Source organism: Lottia gigantea (assembly GCF_000327385.1).
Source record: "Lottia gigantea unplaced genomic scaffold LOTGIsca_12, whole genome shotgun sequence".
NCBI classification, from domain to species: domain Eukaryota; kingdom Metazoa; phylum Mollusca; class Gastropoda; family Lottiidae; genus Lottia; species Lottia gigantea.
In genome coordinates, this window is record NW_008707225.1 from 3,918,058 (window position 1) to 3,945,165 (window position 27,108).

General features: G+C 35.6%; 5 protein-coding genes across 5 annotated transcripts; 3 read left to right on the forward strand and 2 right to left on the reverse strand.

The window, feature by feature from the left end:
• The first annotated feature begins 4,996 nt into the window (after positions 1-4,996).
• LOTGIDRAFT_230493 (hypothetical protein) lies at positions 4,997-7,116 on the forward strand. Its single transcript, XM_009048292.1, has 5 exons — positions 4,997-5,043; positions 5,531-5,760; positions 6,055-6,211; positions 6,433-6,507; positions 6,907-7,116. The coding sequence occupies exons 2-5, from the start codon at positions 5,536-5,538 to the stop codon at positions 7,074-7,076; spliced, it is 627 nt and encodes a 208-aa protein (XP_009046540.1). The 5' UTR covers positions 4,997-5,043; positions 5,531-5,535; the 3' UTR covers positions 7,077-7,116.
• A 1,194-nt stretch (positions 7,117-8,310) lies between these two features.
• LOTGIDRAFT_157032 (hypothetical protein) lies at positions 8,311-9,189 on the forward strand (the record flags this gene model as incomplete). The annotated part of the gene is made up of 1 exon (XM_009048293.1): positions 8,311-9,189. The coding sequence occupies one exon, from the start codon at positions 8,311-8,313 to the stop codon at positions 9,187-9,189; it is 879 nt and encodes a 292-aa protein (XP_009046541.1).
• A 1,689-nt stretch (positions 9,190-10,878) lies between these two features.
• Positions 10,879-15,410, reverse strand: LOTGIDRAFT_157033 (hypothetical protein; the record flags this gene model as incomplete). The annotated part of the gene is made up of 3 exons (XM_009048294.1): positions 10,879-10,973; positions 13,903-14,528; positions 15,379-15,410. 3 exons carry the CDS (start codon positions 15,408-15,410, stop codon positions 10,879-10,881), a joined length of 753 nt encoding a protein of 250 aa, XP_009046542.1.
• A 1,866-nt stretch (positions 15,411-17,276) lies between these two features.
• Positions 17,277-18,467, reverse strand: LOTGIDRAFT_110745 (hypothetical protein; the record flags this gene model as incomplete). Its single annotated transcript, XM_009048295.1, has 1 exon — positions 17,277-18,467. A coding segment is annotated over one exon (1,191 nt), but the record flags the coding sequence as incomplete, so codon positions are not given.
• A 4,926-nt stretch (positions 18,468-23,393) lies between these two features.
• Positions 23,394-26,992, forward strand: LOTGIDRAFT_157035 (hypothetical protein; the record flags this gene model as incomplete). Its single annotated transcript, XM_009048296.1, has 6 exons — positions 23,394-23,463; positions 24,848-24,896; positions 24,968-25,178; positions 26,079-26,235; positions 26,586-26,660; positions 26,934-26,992. 6 exons carry the CDS (start codon positions 23,394-23,396, stop codon positions 26,990-26,992), a joined length of 621 nt encoding a protein of 206 aa, XP_009046544.1.
• Positions 26,993-27,108: the final 116 nt, after the last annotated feature.

Consider the following 27,108-nt stretch of genomic DNA (forward strand, 5'->3'; position numbering starts at 1 on the left):
TCATTTCAAACTGTTAATTAATTTAATAGTCAAATACTATTTTCAATATTATTTCATTCATGAATAGTTAATTGTTATTAATTTCGTCAATATTGTTATTAAAAATACATCTCATGTTTTTAGACGCATAGGTCAAGTCCAAATTTAGGACGCCACCCAGTTGTATTCTGGTCTTGTAGAAAATTCAGCCATTTTGACTATTTCTGGAAGCGTTCTGGTTTTGGACTAAATTAAACTTTATATAGCAAATATTGATTCTTTATCACTATATTTGTAGGTAAGTTGTCAATTTGTGTGTTTAGAAACTTGTTATAAGCTTATCTTAATTTGTTAAATTTGTCATTCATTTTTAATTGTCAGGATTTTGAACAAATGTTTGCCCCACCACATTTTTATAGTGCGTGCTTAAGGTTATCTCCCTTTCAAATATGGCGGCCTCCATTTGTTTACATTTCTTGTTTCCGGGTTTGCTATCAAAATTCTGATGCAAGTGTTCTCAATTATATTATGTATTTGTTTTTATAACATTTATTCTAATTGAGAACATCTTCATAGAGTTAAAATATGTATTTGCTATATTATAACAAAATTACTGCAATGTTATTGTTAGGGAAAATTGCCTTATGTAGTAAATGAGTCATTTTAATTCCTTTCCCTTATATTGCAATTTAGATTATTGTTAACCTTTTCTATGCCTAGTCCTAGTGTGTTTATAGATTTATTCAGATTCTGTTATCTGATTTAATGGCCAACTTAATTAGCACAAGACTATAGGTACTAATCCAGCTGGTAATATTATTCTCTTTAATGTTGTCAGTGCATCAAGTTGAAATAATTAATGTATTATATGGGTTACTTTATCAATTGTTATAAACAAATATTGTATTTCTGAACTCCTGGTTCAGTTCTGGTTTTGGACTAAATGAAACTTTATATAGCAAATATTGATTCTTTATCACTATATTTTGTAGGATACTACTGTGTTTATCCTGAGCACCAACTATAGCAAAATAACCCGTTATATTACAACCACCATCCCACTTCTTACCCCTAGACGTAATAGAAGAGGGCCCTGGAGGTTACATGAGCACTATAGAGACTACAGTTTTTATCTGATTTTGATAAAACTTGGTGTGATGCTTTAGATTGATAAGATCTCGGTCAAGTTCGAATTTGACATATTTTTGATGAACGGTTTTTGAGATATTGCCCTTGACTTAGAACGTCTTGAAATTTGTTAAAAATTGTTTGTGAGCAGGATTGAAGCTACAGTTTTGATTCTGATGAAACTTGGTGTGATCATTGAAATTGATAAGATCTCGGACAACTTCTAACTTGACGCATTTTCGATGAACTGTTTTTGAGTTATTTCCCTTGACTTTGTTAAAACGCCTCGAAATTTGTTAAAAAAATAGTTCGTGAGCAGGATTGAAGCTTCAGTTTTCAACCGATTCTGATGAAACTTGGTTTGATCATTGGAATTGATAAGATCTCGGACAAGTTCTAACTTGAAGCATTTTCGATTAATGGTTTTTGAGTTATTGCCCTTGACTTTGTTAAAACGTGTCAAAGTTTGTTTGGAGCACAATAGAAGCTACAGTTTTCAACCGATTCTAATGAAACCTGGTGTGATCATTGAAATTGATAAGATCTCGGACAAGTTTTAACTTGACACATATTCGCTAAACGGTTTTTGAGTTACTGCCCTTGACTTTGTAAAAACGCGTCAAAAATGTGTTTGTGAGCACTATAGCAGCTACAGTTTTCAACCAAATTTGATCAAACTTGGTATGATCATTGGAATTGATAAGATCTCGGACAAATTCTAACTTGTGATATTTTTGATGAACTTTTTTTGAGTTATTGCCCTTTACTTTATAAACACACGTCAAAAGTTGTTTTTTGCCCTTGATTAGAGCTGTGTGATTTAATTGTTTGTTGTATTTGGGTTATTGATATTGATTTTAAAGACTGTTTTATCATTTCTGACAGCTGCCAGTGGGCGTATGTTACCTTGCCTCGCAAGCTATCTTTCTTTGCTGTATTGTTAATTTACACATCAAATATGAAAATTATTTTATTATGACTTAGCAGTCTGAAGTGACAAGAGTAAAGTTGACATTTATTTTATTTACGAATTTCGTCATTCAGATCCGGTTTTCTGGGAATTACCCATTGAAATGTACTAATAGATATATCAGTCGTCAGGTGGGAATAAATGAGATGTCACATTTGATGACAGGTGATGACTATATAAGTATTTTTTTTCATTTATCGTCTAACGGTTCTTGAGGTTATATCAGAAATAAAATCTCATTTCCTGCATTTAAAAAAAAAGACATGTGCGTCTTTTGAAAATTTGTACATCTTAAAGATGCTAGAATTAATTCTAAACCTGGTTTCAAGCTATCATACAGTGAACAAAAATTATTTTCCAAGGCGGTTTATCTTTTCTAAATGTAGTTGTGCATCTGCTTTTTGAGAAGAAAAAACCTTCAATATATGAATGTACTTATTCGTGGATTGTTACAAGTATTATTATTGTCATGAATATCCTTAACCTCGTAATTTACTGTATTGTTATTATGATGATACCAGTTATGCATTGATGAAATCTAGATCGGCTTCGAATATGAAGATATCTCAATGAAGGATTACCCTTAAATTGGTAAACACGTGTAAAGTTGAGCTTGTAACGGTGGGCAAAGTTGTTATCCAATATTGATGAAACATGCACATTGACAAGATCTCGGTCCATACCAAACTTATCGATATCAACAGTTTTAAACTTATAGCTCTTGAGTTACTTAAAGAAAAGGCACGCCGAAGGTAGAATGTAGTTTAGTTTGACCCCCTCCCTCAATATATAAAACTTATACGTTTATGGTTGGGATCTTAGTACAGTTAGTACAAAAAATACTATAATTTGATCAACAGTTGTTTAGAACTTTCGATACCACTCTATAGTTTTCATCTGACTTTAAAGAGTACTACCTCTTAGAATGAAAATTAAGTTGATTTTGGTCAATAAGAGTACACTATTTCAATTGAACTTGGTGCCATGACGACAGAATAGAATCTCTATATAAATTATTATATATTATATTATGTTAAAAATTTCTAAGCGTATTTCAAATTACTTACTTTAATAGATTATCACTTATTTTAATGAATTTATTGGATTATTGAGGGATTCTGTTGTACAGTTTTGATACCAGGTGAGTCCACTGATATCCAAAGACTTATTTTGGCCAAGTTTGAAAAATGCAATTTTTTTGTCATTTTAAGAGGTAGTATGTGTTTAATAGAGCTTGATATGCATATGGCTGAGATAAAATATATAATTCAGCCGCAATGAAGGAAATATTACGAATCTAGCCTTGAAATGATATTGCATACCTTCTATAGTATAGTATAGTTTTTTTTATTTATTGACCTAAATTGAGTAAAAATATGCCAAAATTTCGACAAGAAAATGCGCGTGTCTATCTTATTATAAGGCTGCGATTACATGTGTACGCAAACTCAAACTCAATAAAAAATGGACCTATCCTATCCAATTCCTTAGTAAATCCAATTTTCTGCTTACATGTGTCCTCAAACTCAAACTCAACTCCTCCGTATGCGGAACGGCTGGCTAAGTTGTCTATATTTTGGGTTTGAGGAAGCCTACGGACAGCTTTACCCCCTATATGACATCATTACTGAAGTGGACCTTCATCTCCTGTGTTCATTGACTCAATACCACTCAATTTCTTTTATACCATGACAGTATTGTGGATTCACGTTTTGAGTTTGAGTTTGAGTGACGCTTACGTATACATGTCATCGCAGCCTAACATGTTTTAAGTTGGGATCGAAACAAGTGGTAGATATAAAACGATTTGGTAAGCATCTTCATTGTATAGAAGCTATCACTCTCGACAAAGCTTTCATATATTTGATCTTGAAGTCAGTTAACATGAAATCTATTTCTTTATATAAAAACATATCAAACTTAGCTCGGCTGGTAGCTTAGACAATGAATTTCTGGGTTTAGGCAGAAAATATCAAACAAGATAGTTATTTTAACCCCCCCCCCCCCCCTTCGTGACCTTAGAAAAATGATTTGCTCCCTACTTCTTTCGCTAGTTTGTAAAATAGCTAGAGGACTGTGTCTACTGAGGCAGAAAGTTGAAAGAATGGTGTATCCTCCACTTTGTGGTCGTCTTTCCTGAACACTTAAAATGGGATCATTTTTATACGTCCACATTGCTTCATCCATGACTGACGGAGGGTCAAATGTATGGTACAAATTTGTACCTTTCGAAAATCTAAAATGTATTAAATATGAGTTATTGGCTTTGCTTTTCGAAAAAAGGTTTTATTTCTAGCAGAAAAATACCAGTTTGGTATTACTTATGGAAGAGCCCTATAGAAAACCGAAAAAATTCTGCAAGATATGTATGAGTAAAGGAGTAATATTTCATACTGGTGATGGTTACCATTCTGCCAAATGATTTAATTTAACAAAGATAGCGTATGAGGCTTTTTCTGTTAACCACATAAAACACAAATTCCCCTGTGCCCTTAAGGTTAACTCACAAAGGCGTCTCATAGATGTAACAATTGGGTTAGCAAATATAGGTGTTTTTTTTTATCAAGCACTGAAAACGGTTTAAAAAATGTACTATTCACTAAATGAAGATGCCAAATCCGGGTTTAGACTATGTATCTACTTCAATTTTGCAGTGACAGAGTAGGTGTTCTTAGTTAAAAACAGGATACAATTTAGAATTGAGTTTTTATGGCCAAAAAGTCTAATCAAAGAATTTATTATGCTAATTTTCGAAAATTCTATTTACTATAAAATCAAATAAAAAGTAACAATGTTTACACATCACATCAAATTGCTGGTAAATCTGACACCAAATATTGACAATTCTTACTTCCGCCAAGAACCCGGAGATTGCTGAGTATATAGGGTGAAACATGTTTTCCTATCAACCCCATTCCAGAATCAAAGCAGCTTAATCTTGTTGTTCATATATTTACAAAGAACAGGTAAGTATTACATGTAGTTTATTATAGTGATTTTCGAGCTGATAAAGGTTCAATTTTCAGAATTTGTTTCCATTCACTTTCTCTGAACTTACTCACTTTAAGTCTCGCTGATAACCAGTTATTAATAATGAGGTCATAATGGAGCCTTATGAACTTTACGCCAGGTTACAAGATTAATGAACTGAACGCCAGGTTGTACAAAATGGTATCATTTAAATTTGGATTGACACTACGTACAGAAGATTATTAAAAATCTTACATGTCTTCCGGCATACCTGACCATGCGAAGGTTGAAAATTACCTGAGAGTGATGTAGTCTATACTTCTACGGCAAGAGAACAGGATGTATGATTTTAATTTCTAATGATTACTTAAAATGATCTCTCTAGAATAAGAAAGAAAGCATCTTGACGACTGTACCCCTCTAATATGTGTCGGTAAACGTTCATAAATCACAATCCGAAGTACTTTCTGAATATATTTTCAGAAAGGATGAAGTTATCTTTAATCTTACTAACTGTTCTGGTACTTGGTTTGGCGAATGACACAGATGCATGGTTTTTTAGGTTTAGGAGAGTATTTCGTTGGGTAGGCAGAAATTTCCGTACGATAAAAGATGTTGGTTGCCCATTATTATGCCCTAAAGTTTGTCAGAAAACCGTCTGTAAACTTGCATGTGGCTTAGGATGTGGTCGTGGTAAGCGAGAGGCAGTGAAGGTAAGTTTTTTTCCTAAATTTCAGTCTTCATGAAACTGAGGTCAACATTTTTCCGTCAACATTTATCAGTCTGATAGTTGTCTGAAAATCTCTGTGAAAATGTCCTGTGATTCTGGAAAATCACTATTCAAGCCAAATATTATTTGCGTCATTCGCAAATTTTCGTATAATCACAGCAACCTCAGGCAGCATAGCATAAAATTTCCTCGAAGCAAACCCAAAGATGAGAAAACCGATTAGGAAATAACTTAATTTACAATTAAATCATTTGTTATTCTCGTTTCTTCATTCAAGAATTCAGAAGGTCATGTAGCACCTCTTCCTAATATGTTTAGTAGTTATGATTTTGATGATGATGGTGTAATATCTAAGGATGAACTGGCTACAGCTATCAATGAAAATATAACAGATTCCACATTCGTAGTAGCCTTCCGTTATACTGACAAAGACGGTAAGTGTTTAGGGGGACATTTCAGTTGAATTAATTTGAATTTTAATTTGGAATACATATATGGTGGTTGTTCCCGACGAGACATACGCCTCTCATATCTTATTCAGTTCAATTTATAATTTGAATATTTACATCCGCTTCTTCGTTATTTTTGATGATCATGTAAAGATTTTATATTATACCGTATACACCTGTTATTTTATTGCTCTGTTTTATTATAGGCAATGGTTTTTTATCAAAAAAGGAATTCTACAATGGACCTTTTGTTCTTGAGATGGATGTAAATGAACAAGATGGTAAGATTATGTATAAAATTTTAATTTGTTACATTTTGACTTAAAACGTTCTCTACATTAATTTATTGGATAATTCGTCATTATTGTTCTTCACGAGATGCTTTGATTGATTACACTGGGGGAGAATGGCAATGGAGACGAAAAAAATGAGGTAAAAAAAAATGTGATAAAATATTACTAAATTTTTTTAACACTCATTACGATAATCTAGAGCCCACAAACACGTAAAGCTATATTTCTATTGCTGGGTGGAAACTCTACTCCGTGCTCCGTTTTGATACATTAATCTAAATCAAAGGAAACATGGTAACAACATTCCCCTATATATTTCAAAGAGTGGAACAGAAAAAGTAAAGTAGCTAACAGATCTGTGTTACATGTGTCTATTTTTATTTCTAGATACATATTGCAAATATTTGTTTGGGATAGATGAAGACTTGGAAGAGCTTCTTACTAATGGCGAAGAAGGGTTGGGCGATGTATCTGGCATAGATGATAATTCGAACTCCACAAAGCTGGTTTCCACTGCTTCTGAGCCAGAGACTCAGAAAAAGGACAAAGTCTTATAAAGTTTGTTATCTAATAAAACTATTGTTAGCAGTTAAGAAATGTTGTCAATTTATCCATGAAATTTTGCCTACAAACATTATATTTGGCGACTCGTGATAAATGTCTAATGACAGGGAGGTTAATTAAAATTCCGTGACTGATGATAAGGTTCTTGAGATTTTCAAAACGTACAGTAGAAATAACATCTCGCGTCTTGTCAAATAGGTTAAAGGGAAATAACTGTAACATAATATGGACTAAGACCGGTAATTCATTTGCTACCGGTTTCCATATTAAATCACGAAATTCAACCTTCTATAACTTTTTCCAGAAATATCTTTGACAATTTTTCAATATGTCACATGAAAGCCTGGCCAATAGGCTACTTAGATTCTGGATATAAATTCAATATATCATGACCATGAAAATCTTGAGCTAGCCAAAAGTAGCCTAGACCACTATATCATATCAACATCGCTTGACTGTCATAGCACACAAAACGATTATTTTAAGAATTATCCTTCCGCATGAAAATCTCTCATCATCTCACAAAATCTGAAAGAAAATGCAATTTCAGACACCAGTTTCCACATCTGGACGAAAAATTATTCAAAAATAGAGATGCAAAAACCCAAAAGAGAGGGAGAAACGTCCAAACAAGGGGGCAGTTTAGGTACCCCCTCCCGGAAAACTTTGTGAATTGTTACGCATTACAGTGGTGCTCCATAGAGTTATTAGTATCTTATTGCTGCCGATGACGCTCATTGGAAGCCTGTGGACCTCCTCTAGAAAATTTGAGATTAGAGAATTGGTCTTCCTGGCGAATTTAAGGTTCAAGATTATTTGTCTGGCGTCTGTCGTATGCCGCTTAGAAAATTTTGATAATTAGACGCCCAAAAACGCGATTTCCTGACATTTTCTGACGAATTTAAGGTTCAAGATTATTTGTATAACGTCTGAGGTGTGTCTCTTTTAAAATTTTAAGAATTAGACGTACGGAAACGCCATTTCCTGATTTTTTCCGACGAATTTAAGGCCCAGGATTTTTTGTCTTATAACAATTGAATTAAAAATTAACAATTGACATTTTTCTAGGAGGGGGGGGGGGGCCTCCCTTTGGCTACGGCCCTGATTTTTGTCATCGTCGCAAGCCAAGGATCTCGTCATCCCAATATTCCGCTGGATGTTGCAGCGTTGGAAGCAGAGCTTCAATCTCTTCAAAAACAAAGACGGTATTTAACTCTTCAAAGGCAGATGTCTGCAGAAAGAAAAGCCGTAAATTATCTTGAAAAAGATGAAGAAACCGTGCCTACCAATATTATTACGGAACCTCGTGCAGTCGAGAACGGATTTGAATTCACTACCTCAAGTACAGCCCCAGAGCTTGAAAGATTACTTCAATCGCCACTTGTTCGTGATGCGCAAAAACATGCTAAAGCCTTGCAGATTATGGACTTTCTGTGGGTCGACTCTATTCCCCAGTACAGTTCATACTCCTTTGGTACAGATAGTGGTATCGAGCTCCGTGTTACTAAGAGAAAAACCCTTGATAGAGTCTCCATTGAGGAATGGGGGTATGCCAACAACCACATTTTATTGGAACTTTTGAAACAGAATCAATTAGATACTGCAGGATTCATATCTTATATCCGGTACACAAATCTTTCGCCTTGCCTCCAAGTACGTATGGTATTCGGTCCGTTTTTTGATAAGGAATACAGAGAGCATCAAGCAATGGAAAATTTTGAGTGGAGCACTCGCCGTCAAGATATTCGGGAATTCCAATTGATTCTAAAACGCGACAATCCTACAATCCGTGCCTTCCAGGATGCCAATACTATCAATGATCGTCAAAATAAGACCTATCGGGGTGGTGCAACTCGCTACATGGGCAACCAATCCGATCGACGTAAAGGACCTTTTCTCAGTGATGGTCGTGAAATTTGCAGAAATTTTAATAATGACAATTGTAACCGCGTTGACGGTAAGATGGCACACAATTGTGCATTGTGCATGTCTTCGTCTCACTCAGCAGTTGGACATACACACTCGTCAGCTAACGCCCCGACAAAAAACTACAATCGCCTTGGGATGGGGCATCAATTTTATAGACATTCGAGATACAATGAGTGAGTCGAGTCGCGCTAATTGCTTGAAATACAACGCATGGTGTAGGCTTCTACCTGATAATTTCAAAGACAGGGACTTTTCGCTTGACGGCGTACGCAACGGGTTTCTTCTCAGCAACCTTTACGGTCCCCATAAACCTGTCGACCGCAAAAACTAAAGATCAGCAACCGCTTACCATGACAAGGTTAAAATCAAATCTTGCGTGAAATTGAGCTTGGCAAATACGTAGTCAAGCCTACCATAGTCAGCTCTTTGGGAGCCATACCAAAGCCGGACGGTGGGATTCGCATTATGAACGATGCTAGTAGACCAGAGGGTCTTTCCCTTAACTCGTATACATCAGATACATCTTGCTTTGTGCTTTGTGCTTTAAGCCCAACGTTTCTTAGCTAAGGTAGACTTAAAGAGTGCATATCGGTCAGTGTTATGTAGTAAGGCTGATCATCCGTTGACAGGATTGCAGTGGACTTTTAAAGGCCGTAACACCCCTACTTACATGTTCGATCGCAAGCTACCCTTTGGACATTCTCGCAGTCCAATGCTTTTTCAACTGCCGTGTGTAACATTATGCTAACTCGTTACAATGTGACATGTATTGTATACCTTGATGATTTCCTGATTATCGAAGATGATTTTGATAAGTCTAATAAAGGGCTACAACTCCTACTTATAACCTTACGCGACTTAGGATTCAATATAAATTGGTCCAAGGTGGAAGGCCCCGTCAAGCATTTAGTTTTTTTAGACATAGCGATCGACACTGAGCGCCTTACTTTAACCCTTCCACCGCCAAAACAAGCTGAGCTTTTGGAAGTGTTGCAATCATTTTTGTTTCGAAAACGCGCTAGTGTAAAGCAACTTATGTCCTTATGTGGAAAATTAAATTGGGCTAGCCAAGTGATTAAAGGGATGCGACGACTTTTTGATACAGTGTCACCTTTTAGTGATCGAAATGCAAAAGTGTTACTTGGCGAATTTTTTTTTCGATGATTTAGTGTGGTGAATTAAATTCCTCCGAATTTTCAATGGGTCGGTAAAATTTATTGATCCTAAGCGTATAACTACTGTGTTTACGGATGCGTCTTCGGATGGTTGTGGCGGTGTCTTCCAAGGTGATTTTTTCTATACAAATTGGAATCTGGATTTGCCCATAATTGCCACTGATCACATTAATATCAAAGAAACCTTATCAGTGGTTCTTTCTGCGATACCTTGGGGACCTCAGTGGCAAAACAAGAAAGTAATTGTGAACACAATTGTGAAGACAATATGACAACCAAGTATGTGTTAAACAAAGGAACATCTCGCAATCGTACCTTGATGTGCTTCTTGCGATTTCTGTTTTGGTTGTCAGCCATATTTAACTTTGACTTAGTAGCCAGATATATCCCTGGTCGACTTAATGTTGCTGCTGATGCTGCTTCGAGGCTACATGAACCAGAGGTAGGTAGGTAGGTAGATGACAAGTTAACGTTCGCTTCCAGCGGATGCTGATATCGCAAACTAGGTAGTTGTTGGTAGTCGTAGTAGTTGGTAGTTGGATTGGATCAAATTGGATGATTCGGTGTTGTTGGTTTGGTTGTTGATTCTTCGTTAGATCTGGTCGGGTCGAATGACATGGCGGTGAAACTGGGCCCTGGATGGTGTGGCGTGAGTTACTCGGTCTCCTTCATTCTTCCAAACTCGTTCTGATCATGGTATTTCTTGTTGATTGGTAGTCGAATGGTAGTCGTTGGTTTGGTTTGTTTTGGTTAGATTATCTGTTATCTGTTGGAAAACTCGAAGACCTGAAAAAAAAAAGAAAGAAAGTGAGAAAAAGAAAGTGAGAAAAAGAGGGAGGAAAGGGGGGGGGGGGGGGAGCTTTCACAAAAGGGGGGAGAGATGTTCTCTAATGTTTCTGCAATGAAACTTGTTAAATTGATTGGATATAATTAAAAAGTGTTAAGAAACTTTGAGTAAAAAAAACTTAGCCTATCTGTTGAAGACAGATTTGGTTATAAAATGGAAGACTAGTTCCATTATCGTATACCAGTGGTCCGTGGGTGGAGCCAAAACATTCTGTATGGTTAGTGGTATGCCGTTGGTTTCCAGGTACTCTAGTAGTGGCTTACGAGCGGGTTTCAGTTCAGTGCATTGAATGAGGACATGCGACCTTGTGGCAACGTGGCCGCAGCGACATTTAATGGCGTTGAACTGGTGGTCTCGTAGTACGTTGTTGGTCCGGAGTCTGGACCACGGCATGCTCCGTGTGATTGACGGACAGCCATGTTACCGCGTCCCTGATGGCAAAAAGTTCTGCTGTGAACACTGAACAGTGCGGGGGGATCCTTTTACTGATGCGGGTGCCTTTTGCTGGGATGCACAAACCGTAACCTGTTGCGGTACTACTCTTGGAACCATCGGTGTAGATCTTCAAATGGTCGGCGTACACGGAATCAATCAGATCAAGAGCGCGAGCTCTTGCTCCTACTGGGTTCTCGTGCTTGTTGGTACTCTGGATCAGCTGGGTGTTGACTGTCGGGTTGGTAACCTTCCCAAACGGAGTAGCCGATAGGCGTCGTTCAAGGATCGTTACTTGATCGAGCTGATGCTCTCTCAATAGATCAGTGACCGCTTGCCCGTAAGAAATACTCCGATTCTTCTGGTTATTTCCGACACGAGTAAATCTTCTGATGCTGGAATACGTCGGACAGCTTTCGGACAAATACTGAAGTTTCCCCCAGAATTTGAGAGATAGCTCCTCCCTCCGAAGAGAGAGGGGTTTCTCTCCCACCTCCTGAAGTAGCGCCTCATTCTTCGTACCTACAGCTGCCCTGGTGGCAATACGTATAGCTTTCATGTGTAGAACGTCGAGTTTCTTCAGTTGAGTATCACTTGCTTTACCATAGGCAATACAACCATAATCAATAACTGAACGAACCAGTGACCTGTACATCATCATTAGAGTTTCTCTGTTTGCTCCCCATGTGGTACCTGAAACATAACGCATAACATTTAAGATTTTTGTAGACCGGTTACAGATATAGTCAATGTGCGTACTCCAAGTCAGACACCTGTCAAAGTGTACTCCCAGGAACCTTACTGAATTCTCATGCTTAATCTTCACACCATTCAGTCTAAGGTCAATACTGTCGTGATCTTTCTTTCTGCTGCAGAACAAACCGACGGTTTTAGCTGCCGAAATAATGAAGCCCCAGTCGTTTGCCCATTTAGCAACTTGGTTCAGAGCAGTTTGCATACGCCATTTAACTTTATTGAGGTCATTGTGACCAGTCCATATCGAACTGTCATCTGCATATAGAGCCGTGCTAACCGAGAGCTCTATATGCTTTACATAATCCAGGGCCAGATCATTGATCATAATGCTGAAGAGGGTAGGGCTAATAACAGAGCCTTGCGGGGTGCCATTCTCCAACGAGTGCTTCTCGCTGACGTTCACTTGTATCTGGCGATCCCTTAAGAAGTCTTGGATCCACCTGAACATGCGACCCCGAATGCCAAGTTTATTAAGTTTAAAAAGCAAACCATCAACCCAGACTAAGTCAAAGGCCTTGGACAGATCCAGGAATACTGCACTGAAGTAGTTCTTCTTTCCGAATTGGGCGGCCATGTCGTGTTGAAGTCGAACGATTTGATCCATTGTTGACCGTTTCTCTCTGTAGCCGCTTTGGTTGGTATCGATAAGACCATTTAGTTCACAGTGGTATCTAAGTCTATTATTGACCATCGTCTCAAATGTTTTACATAGAGTCGAGGTCAGAGAAATAGGCCTGTATGAACTGCATAGACTTTTATCTTTCTGCGGTTTTGGTAGAGGAATGACCATTGCCGTTTTCCAACTTTCCGGAATTGTACCATAATACCATGATTTGTTGAATAATTCTAGTAGAACTGTAGACGCTTCCATTGGTAACTCCTTTAACATGCTGTACTTGATATTATCTTCACCAGTAGCGCTGTCTTTCTTACTGCACAGTGCTTTCTTCAGCTCGTCGAGGGTGAAGGGAGCGTTAAGAGCCCGTTCATCCTCTAAGGGCGAATGGTGAATTGGAGTGTGGTTGGTGTAGAAGGTCTTCTTGTTCTTTAGAAATTCTTTGGTATGGTTGGTATCAGCACTGCCGTCAGCATAACACTTGGCTAACAAATTGGCTTTTCCTTCATTGCTGTATTCTGTGGAATCCCTGTAACAAAGAGTTGGAATGGAAGAATTAGATTTTTTACCAAGCATTGAGTCTATTTTACCCCAGACAGATCTTAGGTTGGTCTTCTCATTTAATGAGTTGCAGAACTCCTGCCAGTGCTTTGTTTGTGATTCACGCAACAGAGCAGCTGTAGAAGCCTTGACCGCTAAGTATTCTGCCTTGATATAACGGTCCGATTTCCTCTGAAACCGTCGTAGAGCCCGCTTGCGAGCATCCACGGCAGCCTGGAGTTCATCGGACCACCAGGACTTGGGTGACCTACGTGCAATGCCATCCTTAGTCCGGGGAATAGAGCCCATAGCAGCATCAGTAATAACCTGAGTCAACTTCCCAGAAAAACTAGAGACGTCCTCGTCCCTTGCCAGATCTAGCTTGGAACGAGTGAAATGACGCCTAAAGAAATCCCAGTTAGCCTTCCCTAGTCTCCATTTGCCTTGACACATGACTTCCTCCTTCACAACATTGCGTGACAGCGTGATTTCAATGACAACATGGTCACTTCCAAGGGTCTCACTGGTTGCTTCCCACGTACAGTCTTTAGCTAACCGACTGCTTACTAATGTGAGATCGAGATGCGAACCAAGAGGAGCAATTGCACCAACATAAGTAATGCTACCATCATTTATGCTAACCAGGTCATTGGCCTCAATGAACTCAGCAATTTGTCTACTATTAGTGTCAGTTGTTGGCGAGCCCCACAATACGTGTTTGGCGTTAAAATCACCAAGCACAATATTGTCGGTCCCGGGCAACTGATCGTAAACATACTGATATTCACTGAATCGTTGAGGTTTGCCTTTGACTTCGGGTCGATAAATATTAACGATAGAAAAAACCTTTGACTTGTCGGTAAAGGATACCGCCTGTGCCTCCAGAGGAGCGATGGTTTTCAGAGGAACCTCACTATGGGATATACCATTTTTGATGTAGATGGCCAGACCCCCACCACTTCGATGGTTGAGAGCATTAGGTCTGTTTAATCTGATCAAAGTATAACCATTGATGATAGGGTCCTTATTCCTTGAACCGAGCTTGGACTCTTGGAGAAAAACGGCATCATACTGCTTCCTTTGTAGTAGCTGTACCAGTTGGGTCTTTCGTTCAGGTACGTTCAAACCATTGATGTTCAGCTGTATGAACCTGAAATTGAATGTAAAATAATTAATGACTTTATGGATCAGTATGGTTTTAGCATGGGGTTTGGGGTGCCGTAAAAACCTCTACGTCCATTTCAGTTACTGAGCCAGTGGGCAGTGGTCTAGCTAGCGAAGTGCTTCTAGAGCGCTCAGTCACGGGTCTGGAGCCTGTACTTCTGCAAATGCTCCTTGACTGACGAGGTTGGCCACTCGTGGATACCGCCTTTACTTTTCTTGGCGTTTCCACTGATTGACCCACTACGTCAGTCTTCGGAACATCCGTGCTGGATCTCTTCCTCTTTGGTTTGGTATCCTTATTTGGTGGTTGTAGATTCGTGACATTGTCGGCACATACTTTTGATACTGCGTCCATGACGTCCTTTGGATTGATTTCACCAGCCATGAACCAGATCAACTCAGTCGACTTTATAGCGTTTTGGGAAGTTATGATCTTTTCTTCCACGCTTCAGAACTTCTCAACCATGTGACACCTTTGTTTTTTAATTATAGGTGGGATTCCCCGAGAATGGGGCTTGAACCGGCTATATTTAACAGTGGAACGGCTAACACTACTCGCAAAACTTACATAACACACCTTTAAGACCTTTAAGGACTTTTGTAGGCAATATGCTCTTCCAGTGTTTCCTGTCAAAAATGCTACTATAGAAATGTATATAGCTTATCTTGTTAATGTCAAACACTTTACTTATAGCAGTATTAGATCTTATTTGAATATTATTTCATTGTTATATAAGTCGAACAATTTAACCGATCCTATTCAGAGCTGGACTGTTCAATATTATTATTGACTGGCGTCAAGCGAGAACTAGGGGCAGGTCAAAACTGTAAAACACCTGTCACGCCTACTTTGCTTCTTAAAATCCATGTGGGTTTGGATTTAAAAAACTATAGCAACAAAATTTTTTGGGCTGCTTATTTGCTTGTTTTTTTTGGCTTCCTTAGACCGATTAATTTTCTTACTAAGGACCATTTTGATCCGGCTGTTGATATACAACGACGCCATGTACAGATTACAAATAAAGGTTTAATTGTTCGACTTAAAGTCACTAAAACTATTCAGTTTCGCACTAAGGATATCTTTGTATTATTGCCTCATTTGCAAGATCACCCGCTGCGCTTCATAATATCTTATGCCTTCCAGGTACTCCGCTTTCCCCGCTCCTTTTGTTGCAAAATGGCTCTTTCCTGAGTTACAATACTCTTTTGCGATCTTTTCAGTATATTTTGCATGGCATTGGGTTAAACTATAAACTCTATGGCGGACGCTCCTTTCGCCGTGGTGCCGCCTCTTGGACATCCTCTGTCGGTTTAAGCGATAGCAATATCAAACTCCTGAGCTATTGGTCCAGTGAGTGCTTCCAGCGTTATGTGCATTCCGATCTACATCTTCGCCAGCAGGCTATACATAATTTTTCATGCTTAATCCCTAAAACACTTTAAACAATAGACACAACGTCATTTTTTATACAAGAACGTGTGGATTTGGGATTGTATGTTGTAAAAATGTTTCGAAATTTTTTTTATATGTATTGTATGTAATTTTCATTCATTGTTCAATTACTTGCTTTTATTGCATTGGATTATTACTTGAAAATGTAATAAATGTTTAGCCACTTTCATATTTTATTTCAATCCTATTGTGTAGCTTTTGCAACTTATTGAACGAAGGACAAAGGGTTAAAGTGAAAATTTTGTTAATTCTAATTTTAACTATGACCTGTAGTGTACTCGCTGACCTGACCTGACCTGACCCGACCTTCACGCATATTCATAAGCTAGCCTCGTTTTGTTTATAGCCTTGCTTGCCTTGTTATGCAGTTAGCGTGCTAAGCCTTGATCGCTTATTAGTTTTAAAACCCTCTCACCCTCCCAGTAGTATTACTGAGTGTTAACGCTTAATTAATATGCTTTATTTGGGATTGTATGTTGTAAAAATGTTTCGATATTTGTTTTTATATGTATTGTATGTAATTTTCATTCATTGTTCAATTACTTGTTTTTATTGCATTGGATTATTACTTGAAAATGTAATAAATGTTTAGCCACTTCATATTTTATTTCAATCCTATTTTGCAGCTATTGCAACTTATTGAACGAAGGACAAAGGGTTAAATAGATATTTAATACTAATTTAAATGCTCCCATCGCGTGCTTCAGTGAGTTTACTTCGACGTGATCCACATAGTATGTATTACCACCCATGAAAGCTATACTATTCAGAATTCAATAATATAGTTACGCCGTCCATCAATGATCGTTGCTTATTTTTCTAAATGGGAAATCGGAGAGTAGCCGGAAAGTGACTCATAAAATGGAATGGTTAAGATACTATTTTCTTGTCATGAAAGGAAATTTCACAATATAGTTAGTTGTGTTATACAAGGACCAACACTTCCATATGAAAGTAACTTTAAAATTTCATATCTTAAAAGTTATGCCATTTATGTTTCCATTACCTACAGAATGCCCGTCCTCTATATCTCATAGACTTTCGAATAATTGCAATCACGTTGTGTTTGGTTCTCACGACTGTTATTAAAACATTGAGAATCTTTCGCCGACAAATAAACGCGTAAAAACATATTAATAATATTTTATCTATAACAAAATCTAAATACAAAATGTGGATAAAAAATTCAAATTGTACAAAATCAAATAAAGAGAACTGCAAATAAAAACAAAACACAACACAAACATACAAACTTATAAAAACTAATAATGTATGGCTAAGTTAGGCTTTCAATGCATCTTTATTAGATGCTCCGTGTTTGCACACCTTTTTACCTCGAATTGCTACTTCATGAAGAGCATAAAATTCTACAATTGAATAGGCTAATAAAACAAACGGGGTGAGGATCCAGTGTAAAATATTTCTTGCTAAACATATATATTCTTTAACACCTAAAACTCTGGTCGCAAAGACATCAATAATAAACACAATCAAAAAACATAATTGTTGACAAGCAGCTAACCCATATATCCAATATTGAACATAATCTGGAATGCTATTTGTATCAACTAAAAACACCATTGACAGACTCATCGAAAGACTATACAAAGATCCAGAACAAAGTAAAATACCATAGTAAATAAGAAAATTAAGACCCCAAGACAAGGCGGGTAATTTGGGCATCCGAGGAAATTTAACAGCAAAGTAATGAAACACCTCAGCAGCCCCTATTGTCCATCGCCTCGCTTGGCGCGCCCATTCAATCACATCGATTTCAACAGTGGAACCACTTGTTGGACCACTAAGCACTGGAACTGGTAAAGCGCAGATGTGAATTCTACGTCTTGTTACGCCCATCCAACGAATTAAACAGATTATATCATCCATTTGATAAGCTGGATGAACATAATTTCCATCGATACATAGACGTAAAGAAAATGAAAATATGCTCATAGAATTGATATTAAAGGGTATTAAAGCACCAAGCATTAAAGTTGACCTAATCAGACCAGTTACTCTGGTTACAAATGAAGCACCATCTAAACCCCAATTATAAAATAAAGGGGCTTGAAATATAGTTGAATGTTTATAGTTAGTTTCTGTAAACTTTTGACACAATGCGTATGTGTAGTTGTTCGGAAACTGACTATCAGCATCACAGGTTGTTACAAGGATATTTTCAGGATTAAAATTATCACCCATTTCTCTCTGTAATACATGTACAGACTCTCGAAATCCATTATTGGCATTGGAACATTTTCCTGGAATTTCATTTGCTTGGCCAAAAGGATGAACTGCAAATATTAATCGAGCGAAGCCCGCAGTAGAGAATATTTTTCTTAGTTTCCGTGTTTTTCTGGACAAATCTGGTGTTTTTTCCTCAAATGATACGGTCATACTGATATTATGAACATCTTTCTGGTTGGCAATGGTTTGAACACTTCTTGCAATAAGATCAACTGGTTCTTTGTAACAACTTATCACAAATAAATGATGAACTGGTGCTTCAGTATCTAAATCTATCGAATTTTTCTTGAATCTGGAAAAAATGTATCCATAAAAAAAAATTAAACCTGTTTAACTTTACTTCAGATTACTCGTCCCATTGTTTTATTTGAAAACAGTAAATGTGACCATCCTTGCTAAATTTTAAACCATTTTTGCTGGTTGTCAAATTCTCTAATATAAGAGTTCGTTTTGCTATAATCCAACCTAGATACCAAACTTAAGCTTACCTGAAGATTTTAATCATATTTCTGGAAGCGAGACAGCAAATAACGATCCACATGAACACAAAAACACTTTGTATGGCAGGTAAAATAAATATACTGAGATAGTTCGATATGAAAGGTAACCATATTGGAAGTGATACAACACTCCACACCAATAAATTAAACAATAAATTCCAACGGAAAATCTGGCGACCCGGTTTGATAGGCTTGTGAGACAGGGGCATGTGTGTGGTTGATGATTTGTTCAGGTCAATTTCATGTGGATGTTCGTCACTTTTTGAAAATGGGGTGCATATTATCTTGTTGTCTCGGAGATTCTTGTCCTCTGAAGTCTGAATGATTTCTTCCCCTTGAGATGGAATTCTTAGATGTACACTATAGTTTGGACTGTTATGACTGTCTATCATTTCATCGATAGATATGTTAGATAGAGAGGAAGCCGAACTAAAACCGGTATCATGGCTTGTATTATTGTCATCTACATTTCTTAGTTTTATATCACAGTTTTGTTCAACATCAGATAAAGTTGGACGGCTTCCGGTACTCACAGTACTACAATCATCAGATTGGTTTTCTGAAGTCTTTGTGCTCGCAGTAAGGTTCATTCCAGGATGCATGTTATGAACTAAACTGTTGATGTTCAAAGTTCTGTAGGTTCCTTCAGAAACGCTTTGCACTAATGTAACATCCCCCATTATTTTATGATTTTCAGCATGGTCCACTCCTTGAGACTCGCTGTCCACAACTGCAACATCCCACTCCTGTTTGCCAACTTCTACCGATTCACTTCTATTCAATGGAGGCTTCATATTAATTCTTTTGTCACTAAAAATAGATATTATTAACATTGCATTTGAAAGATGGCTTGTCAGGCAAGTTAATATATGCCCACAAGCAGCTTTGATTTTAGAGGACTATTTGGCAGTACGGTAATAATTACCAGTATAAAATTTTAATCATACATTTCTTTCGAAATTCCGTGAAGAATTGTGCCTTATTGGATATGCTATACATTTCATGTGAGCGTATACAAACAGCATATCAAAATTTGACTAATGCAGATGAGATCTATCGTTAAAACCATTTCAAAGGGATGTAGTCATGTAAATTTTCACTAAAATGAAAATTTAGATTTAGTAACTCAAATAATTTTCAGTGATGGAGCTAAAACTCAATAAGAACCACGTTCACTGAGCTATGCAGTCCTTATTATGTTGTGTATATCATGTGGGCAAGAAATATAGCAACTATAGTAAATACAAATCGAAAGGATAACATGTCAATTATAATCAATGAAAGTTTCACATCCTATCCTCTGCATGTAATTGCGGTGGTCAATATTCCGAAAAACTGCCTTAATATATTCAATTTAAATTGGTCAACTTTGTTTATTAACTGATTGAAATTTTAGTTACTTTTGATCAAGACAACTTGACCTGTTATAAAAGCAAGATTATAAACAATGAAAAATATTCAAACAATCTATATAATCAAACAAATTTTATCATATGATGTACAATATTAGTCAAATATATAATTTCTACTTCAATTGTACCTATATGTATTTTGGATATTTCATTGGATGCTAAATATCGTCAATAATAGTTCCCTAGCTGAATACGAAGTTAAAATGTCATTCATTTCTTTGGATTGTTTGTTAGACAATCGTCATTGTAACCCCAATGAATGCTAATATTTGTATAATTAGACAATCAACCAAAGATTGAATAAAAAAGTATGGAGTTTACTAATTGATAAGGACGATGTGGATCTGCTTTCCATTTCATATTTTTGTACGCTTTATATTAGATATAATTAAATTCTTCTATTCAGATTTTCAAACTCAATTACTTTGTAACATACACTAATCAACATACTGCTCAATTATTACAGTGGTAAATGAAAAACAAATAACTATAATAATATATACCTTTGCTATTTCAACATTTATTGCTGCCTGACAGAAGCAACAAAATTATTAAATCTACAAATAAAATAATGATATAGGGAATGTTTTACCTACCTCTGAGAATAGATTTAGTATAATTTTCAAATAAATAGTTCAAAAACTGACATTCAGTAGCAAGCTGATTATATGGAATTAAATTTAATTTTCAGCGTATTTTTATATCATGGTTGATCCGGGAGTTAATGCATGACAAGCCAAACCTGTCGTATACGGGTTATAGTTTGTTGATGACGTATCAGAACAGAATGTTATTATACTTTAAAAGAAGCAGGAACTCTTATTCAACTCAAAGGTAGATATGTTTATATGTGTGTTATCATGATCAAAATCATATGCAATTACGAAATTGTGTTAATGTCTTTTATTATATAGCCTATGATTTGTTTTCTTCGCCGATAAAGGATTTGATATAAGTAATATCACGAACTGTAATATGTAAATTCAGAATGGTTATTAACAAAAGAGCGCATTAGGAATTCAACATTTGTTATGACCACTATGACCCGGATGTTTCGATGCAATGAACATTACTTAGATATTTATCATAGAATTTGTCGTGAGGCATCCAAACACGTGAAGGCCATGTGAAACAATCGTGCACAAGTAGTCATAGTAGTGAAATCACACATGTTTGACATGAAGGCAGTTTTCAAGGTTCTCTTTCTCGGGGGGTTCTCTTTTTGCCGGCACCTATTTTCGAGATTAAAATCAATAGCCCGTACTTAATCCCGAGAACATTGGGGATTATGACTATAGTCTATAATTCGAAAGGATTTTTTGTATATGAAGGCAAATAAGGGGGGAGGGTCTCATCATGGCCCAATTTTTTTTTCCTAATACTTATATCAACCAAAGCCCCTAATTCCTAAATAACGATTTACGACCGCATAAATTTACTATAATATACGTTTCACAAAAAGCCCGTTAGAGTGGCAACTAATCTTATAGTTTATAAATTAACTTAATAGTATAAGGCCTATTCTCTATAAACATGTCTACAAGTGGGGACATATGCATTTTTCTTTGGGCACATTTGATGCGTCACAGGCTATGAAAAAAACTATCCAACTAAGTATAATATACAAAATCTTATAAAACTACACTAAACGCGGTCTCTGCTAACATGGTCTCTGGGTAGTTGGAGAATTTGAAGTTTTTTATACCCCATACTACACGAGACACCCGAGACCATGCCTGATATCCAATCCTTCTAATATGTGGGGACATCGTGTTCATACAAAATACAATTTGGGGAAGCATACAATAACAGAATGAAAACCATCGCAGTAAATGAAATAAAAAAAACTTGAGATTAACTGCGCAGAAACCTTTGATGTCCGATGACAATAACTACTAACAGGAGCATATCGGAAATCGATTTGTTAAAAAAATTTCTCCAAAGTAATAATGATATTAGAGAGAATTTGGTTTACGGAATTGTTTTGCTTTACAGTCGTCATTTCCCCGGTTTTTTTTCAGCATGCTCAATTTGTTTGGTAGTTAACATAAATTTTGTCAAAAACATTTTTTAATTGGTAAATCACTTTTAGTAGGAATTAATCGGTTTCAAATTAAAGGCTAAAGTCACCATTTTTTTAGGTTGATAAGGGCCTTGAATATAATTATGTAAATAGTCTTTAAAAGTACCATAACAGTTCGAAAATCGCATAATTTCTTCAAAATTACCATAAACTTAAAATTTCACTTTTTATTTTCATTAGATTCTCTTGAAATCTACCTGGAAAATGGTGTATCAAAAACATTGTTGATAAAGTCTATAATAGAAAATACGGTGTACGGATAATTTTTTATTATCAGCTTACAACCCTCAATTGTTTTACATTGTTGCGGAGTCTTGTGAAGGGTGAGTCGTCACGGATAATTATGGATAAGCATGAATATGATGACTAGAATTTGGACGGTAAGCTTTGAACACCATCACTGTGTAGATTAGCTGAACAATTCATGTTTCTGACAGAACCTCCGAAAATGGTGAACCGTAGTCCTTATTCAACTTTTTGTAATTTTGAGATAATCTTCTTATAATTTCTGGTTAGATTTAATCATGTAGGCGTAATATGATTCAGTTAACTAAACAAAACATTTTTAATACAAATATAAATGGTCACGACATTATGCAACGTCATTCTTACTTTATGAGTCAAGCGAGTAGACTCGGAAACCTACAGGATATGAAAACGAGTTACGCGCTACTTTTTTAACAATTTTTTTGTAAAGAAATTAGATTAAAAGTTAAATTTACTAAATTGTAATTTTCTTCTATTCCTTACTGGCATTTTTTTCTGAATGATTTACTTTGGTTTCATCTTATATTGAAAATACCAAAACAACGTAGTTATGTCAAAATTTTGAACAAGGTAACAAATTTGCTACTGGAATCAACAGACAATACTACAACGTTCCTCTAAAACTGAGTTTTGTACCAATTCTACGATATTCGCAGAACGGATCACTGTAAGTTCTTACAAAGAGTATACTCTATTGTCTTTCATGAAAACAATCAACTATGAATATCCAAACAATAATTTGTTACTGGTTGTATTTCAATCTAAGTTTAACACTATTGACATTGAAAATTTTTGCAAGTGAATGTCCACTTACATGTTGTTGTGGGTTAAACGACTCTAGTCCTTTATGCCAGTTTCCTCTGATTTTAATTTTCGTTTACCTGGTGCAATGGCCACATCTTTAATCAAGAACTATTTTAACAATGAAAATATATATTTTGTATTTGTAGAAACTAAAGGTTATAAGAAAATGTGTCTTGGACTGTTTTATTATTAGATATTATTATTAAGATTTAGTACCTGGTAAAAATCACATTGTGGGTAGTAGATATACTTTAGTAGATTATATACATTGTAGTTGGAGCAGATTTCTAATATTCTTAATGTAACTCTTTTATTTATAAACATAACAGTAAGCAGACGTAGAAATTTATTTTTTCAGTCTGATGAAAATTAGACCAAATTCCGTATTGTTTTTTATCGGCTTTTATTTTCAACATAGACACCTCAGTTAGAGTCTAACGACAGCCCTTTGGAACATTCGTCAAATTAACCGTTTGACCTAAACACCGCGTGACAAGATGTATTATCATATTTTTTCTATTGCGTATTTAAAAGCGAAAGGAAGAATGTGAGAATAGCCTTTTCCTGTGCGACATAAATTAATGAAAGTTTTCAACATCAATGATGGACTTCAGAGAGGGAAATCTAACCACGTTTGCCAATTCAAAGAGTAGGACGCTTAATACAACTGTTATTGAGATACTCCACCTAAGAAAGTTTTCAATATAACATTACAGATCTGAATTTAATCTGAATTGTTTAAATTTAAAAGGGAAATGTACTATTCTTGTAATAAGATTATAGATTTTCGTACGTTGATCTTAATTTTAAACGAAGAAAATGCTGTAATGGTGTGAATATAATCAATTCTCAAGTCTATTCATCACATAGATCACGATTTATTGTAATAAGTTAATTATTGCATATTTTAGTCATTTGCTTAATCATTGTAGTGATTAATTGATTTGAGTACAGTTAGTCGTGCGTTGGTGTTTGCACGGAAATGAGTCAGTTTTATACATTAATATACACAATGAATAAACATTTACTGAAGAGGTCATATATTGATAAAATTTTAATTAGCTGTCTGTCATGACATGTAACAAGGTTTTTTTTAATAAATTTAGCACACAAAAGTAAATATTGAAACATAGGCCCTCGAGTACTATAAAATTGTTAAATTATTTCTGGTATAATTAACTTAAAAATACTAAATTTGTCAAAACAAATAAATAAATGTTAAAATATGCGTGGCTTGTTTACTTTATTTTTCAAGAAATCAGTGAAACGTTGAAGAATGTTGAAACGGCACTCTCATCGTTTATTTCCAGATGATTATAAAGATATTCTCTGTGAGGTAAGGTGTTTTAATATTGAATTTAATTCTATGACAATGAATACCACTAAACGGGCTTTAGAGACAATTTCAGACTATTCAAATGTTACACCCCCTTTATCCGACGATTGATTTTTTGTCAAAAAATCCCTACAGGTTAAAACATTCCGGGTCTGATTGAGATATCTATGAACAAAATATTTACAATTGTAATATATTTTTAGACCTCGTTTCGTTTCGTTCTGTAATTGAAACAACGATATTACATGTGAGGTGAGTACTCTTCAGAAAACAGATCTGTACAACTCGTTCTTTACTTCCAATGTACTTCATTGTGTTTTCAGATTAACTATGAGAACGGAAGCATTGATAGTATTTGTAATGGTCGGATACGTACCAGTAGAATGTGGATGGTTTACAAATTTTCTAGATAAGGTGTGTCCAATAGCTTGTCCCAGAGTTTGTACGTTTTTTGATGGTCCCATAACGTCTGTTATCTGTAAAGTGGTATGTACTTTTGGGTGTGGCAGCAGAGTGAAGCGTCACATAGCACAGGTAATTCAAACCGTATACAAAATCGGTGGAAGTATTTTTAAGCTTCTTCATTTGATACTTCTAAATGCAAATAGATATAATTTTCGTATTGTGTTTATTATTAATATTGGTATAATTCCAGAAGTTTATTATGTCTTGTACCATTCTTTCAGGATGGTACTATTTCAGAGACGAAAACGAAATAATGAAGTTGTACTTTAAATTGACAAATGCTGTCAAATATTTAAATCATAAGATACATTAACACTGTCTTATCGAATGTTTATAATGACCGGTTAATACGACCTTGGGCTAGATAAACAGCTGATTCTATACATAATTTAACGTCGGTTATTCAGTTATGTTATTTCCTATTAATAAGGTCAACAGGAGGTAACCTGTAAACACGTCACATCCTAGTTGAATAGCCTATATTTACCAGTTTTATTGTTCTCAAATAGAACGTAGATTAACTTCATTGATAACAATCCTAACCATCGTTTACATGACTAATCAATTTTTATTCATCAGTTAAGTTAAGTGAGCAGTCAATTTTCATTAATTTTGGTTGTCTGGTGTGTTGAGTATATGAAGATTAATGTTAACTTCAGTAATATTAATTACAGACAAAATTAGTCATAAAATTGTTTGAGAAAATCAAAATTGGTATTTTAGGTTATCTGTGAAGTAATCTAATCTATCCAGAAAGGTTAATTAACATGTTAACTGCAAACCGGATAAACCACTTCCCTTTTTTGGTATATTCAGCCCCATAAATCATGGTGGAATAAAAAGTAATATCTCGAAAATTGGCACATGAGAAGTTTATATTAATTACGTAGATTAAAAAATTCACATGAATTTTCAAAATAAGCTCCACAAATAACCATACATTTTACAAGTTTGGTTCTTTTCTTTCAGGCCACAAAAGGCCATATCATACCACTAGCTAATCGGTTCGATGCTTATGATATTAATGATGATGGTTATGTAACGAAGAAAGAATTGTGTATAGCTATATCTGATAATGAATCTAATCCACATATCAACAGAGCTTTTAAATTAGCTGATCGAAACAGTGAGTAAATATATCTTTTCTTTGAAGGCACTGGAATGGACACGGTTTGAATGCGTTTAGATCTTAGTCAGTTAGAATTTTTGAACGATTCTAGCTTTTAGCTATATCAACATGCTTTCCCTACAGACCTTACCAACTACAATCTATTGCCAGCAATGCATCACCCACAACTAGATTCTATTTTAATCTCAAATCTTTAAAAGTTAACAGTCTGTGAGCATCGTCAATGTTTGAAATTAGATTTCAGGCGATAGATTTAAGTTTAAAGTATCATAAGCTAAATTATGTGAATGCTGTGAAAGCTTACCTACCAAATATTTCACTTCAGTAATCAGCACAATCTGTTTTAGATGACGGTAAATTAACTTCAACGGAATTATTTCAAGGTCCATTTGTTTTCGAGATGGATTATGATTATGATAACAGTAAGTTTCCATTTAATCTGTATCAAAACATCTTAAATCATTATTTTATGTTCGGATAATTTATCTGGATGTACTAGTACCTTAATGATTTGTGTCTTGATTTTATTTTGGTGAGAAAAATGTTGGCAGATTCAATGCTCCTCTCGAAAATTAATTTCTATAGCGAAAGTATAAAGTAATGCTTCTCTAATGACGAAGTATTACTGACAATGTTTTGCCGGATATCCGAGTGTTTTTATTCATAATTTAAATTACCAATTTTATTATTTTCAGTTGAGTATTGTGAGCGCCTTCTGACAACTAGACCTGTTTATAATGTCACAGTTTCATAAAATAAATATATGTATCAGATTTTTCTTGAGATCTCATATCCTGTTATATATAGCACAGATGGGTTTCCCGCTTAGTATAATATATGTATATGTATTTGTGTATAGCATTAAATGTG

Bases quoted from the DNA above. Each gene is read 5' to 3' on its own strand.
- LOTGIDRAFT_230493 (XM_009048292.1), top strand. From the start codon at position 5,536: ATGAAGTTATCTTTAATCTTACTAACTGTTCTGGTACTTGGTTTGGCG. The intron at 5,761-6,054 runs GTAAGTTTTTTT...TCTTCATTCAAG, and splicing joins GTAAGCGAGAGGCAGTGAAG to AATTCAGAAGGTCATGTAGC. The intron at 6,212-6,432 runs GTAAGTGTTTAG...GTTTTATTATAG, and splicing joins CCGTTATACTGACAAAGACG to GCAATGGTTTTTTATCAAAA.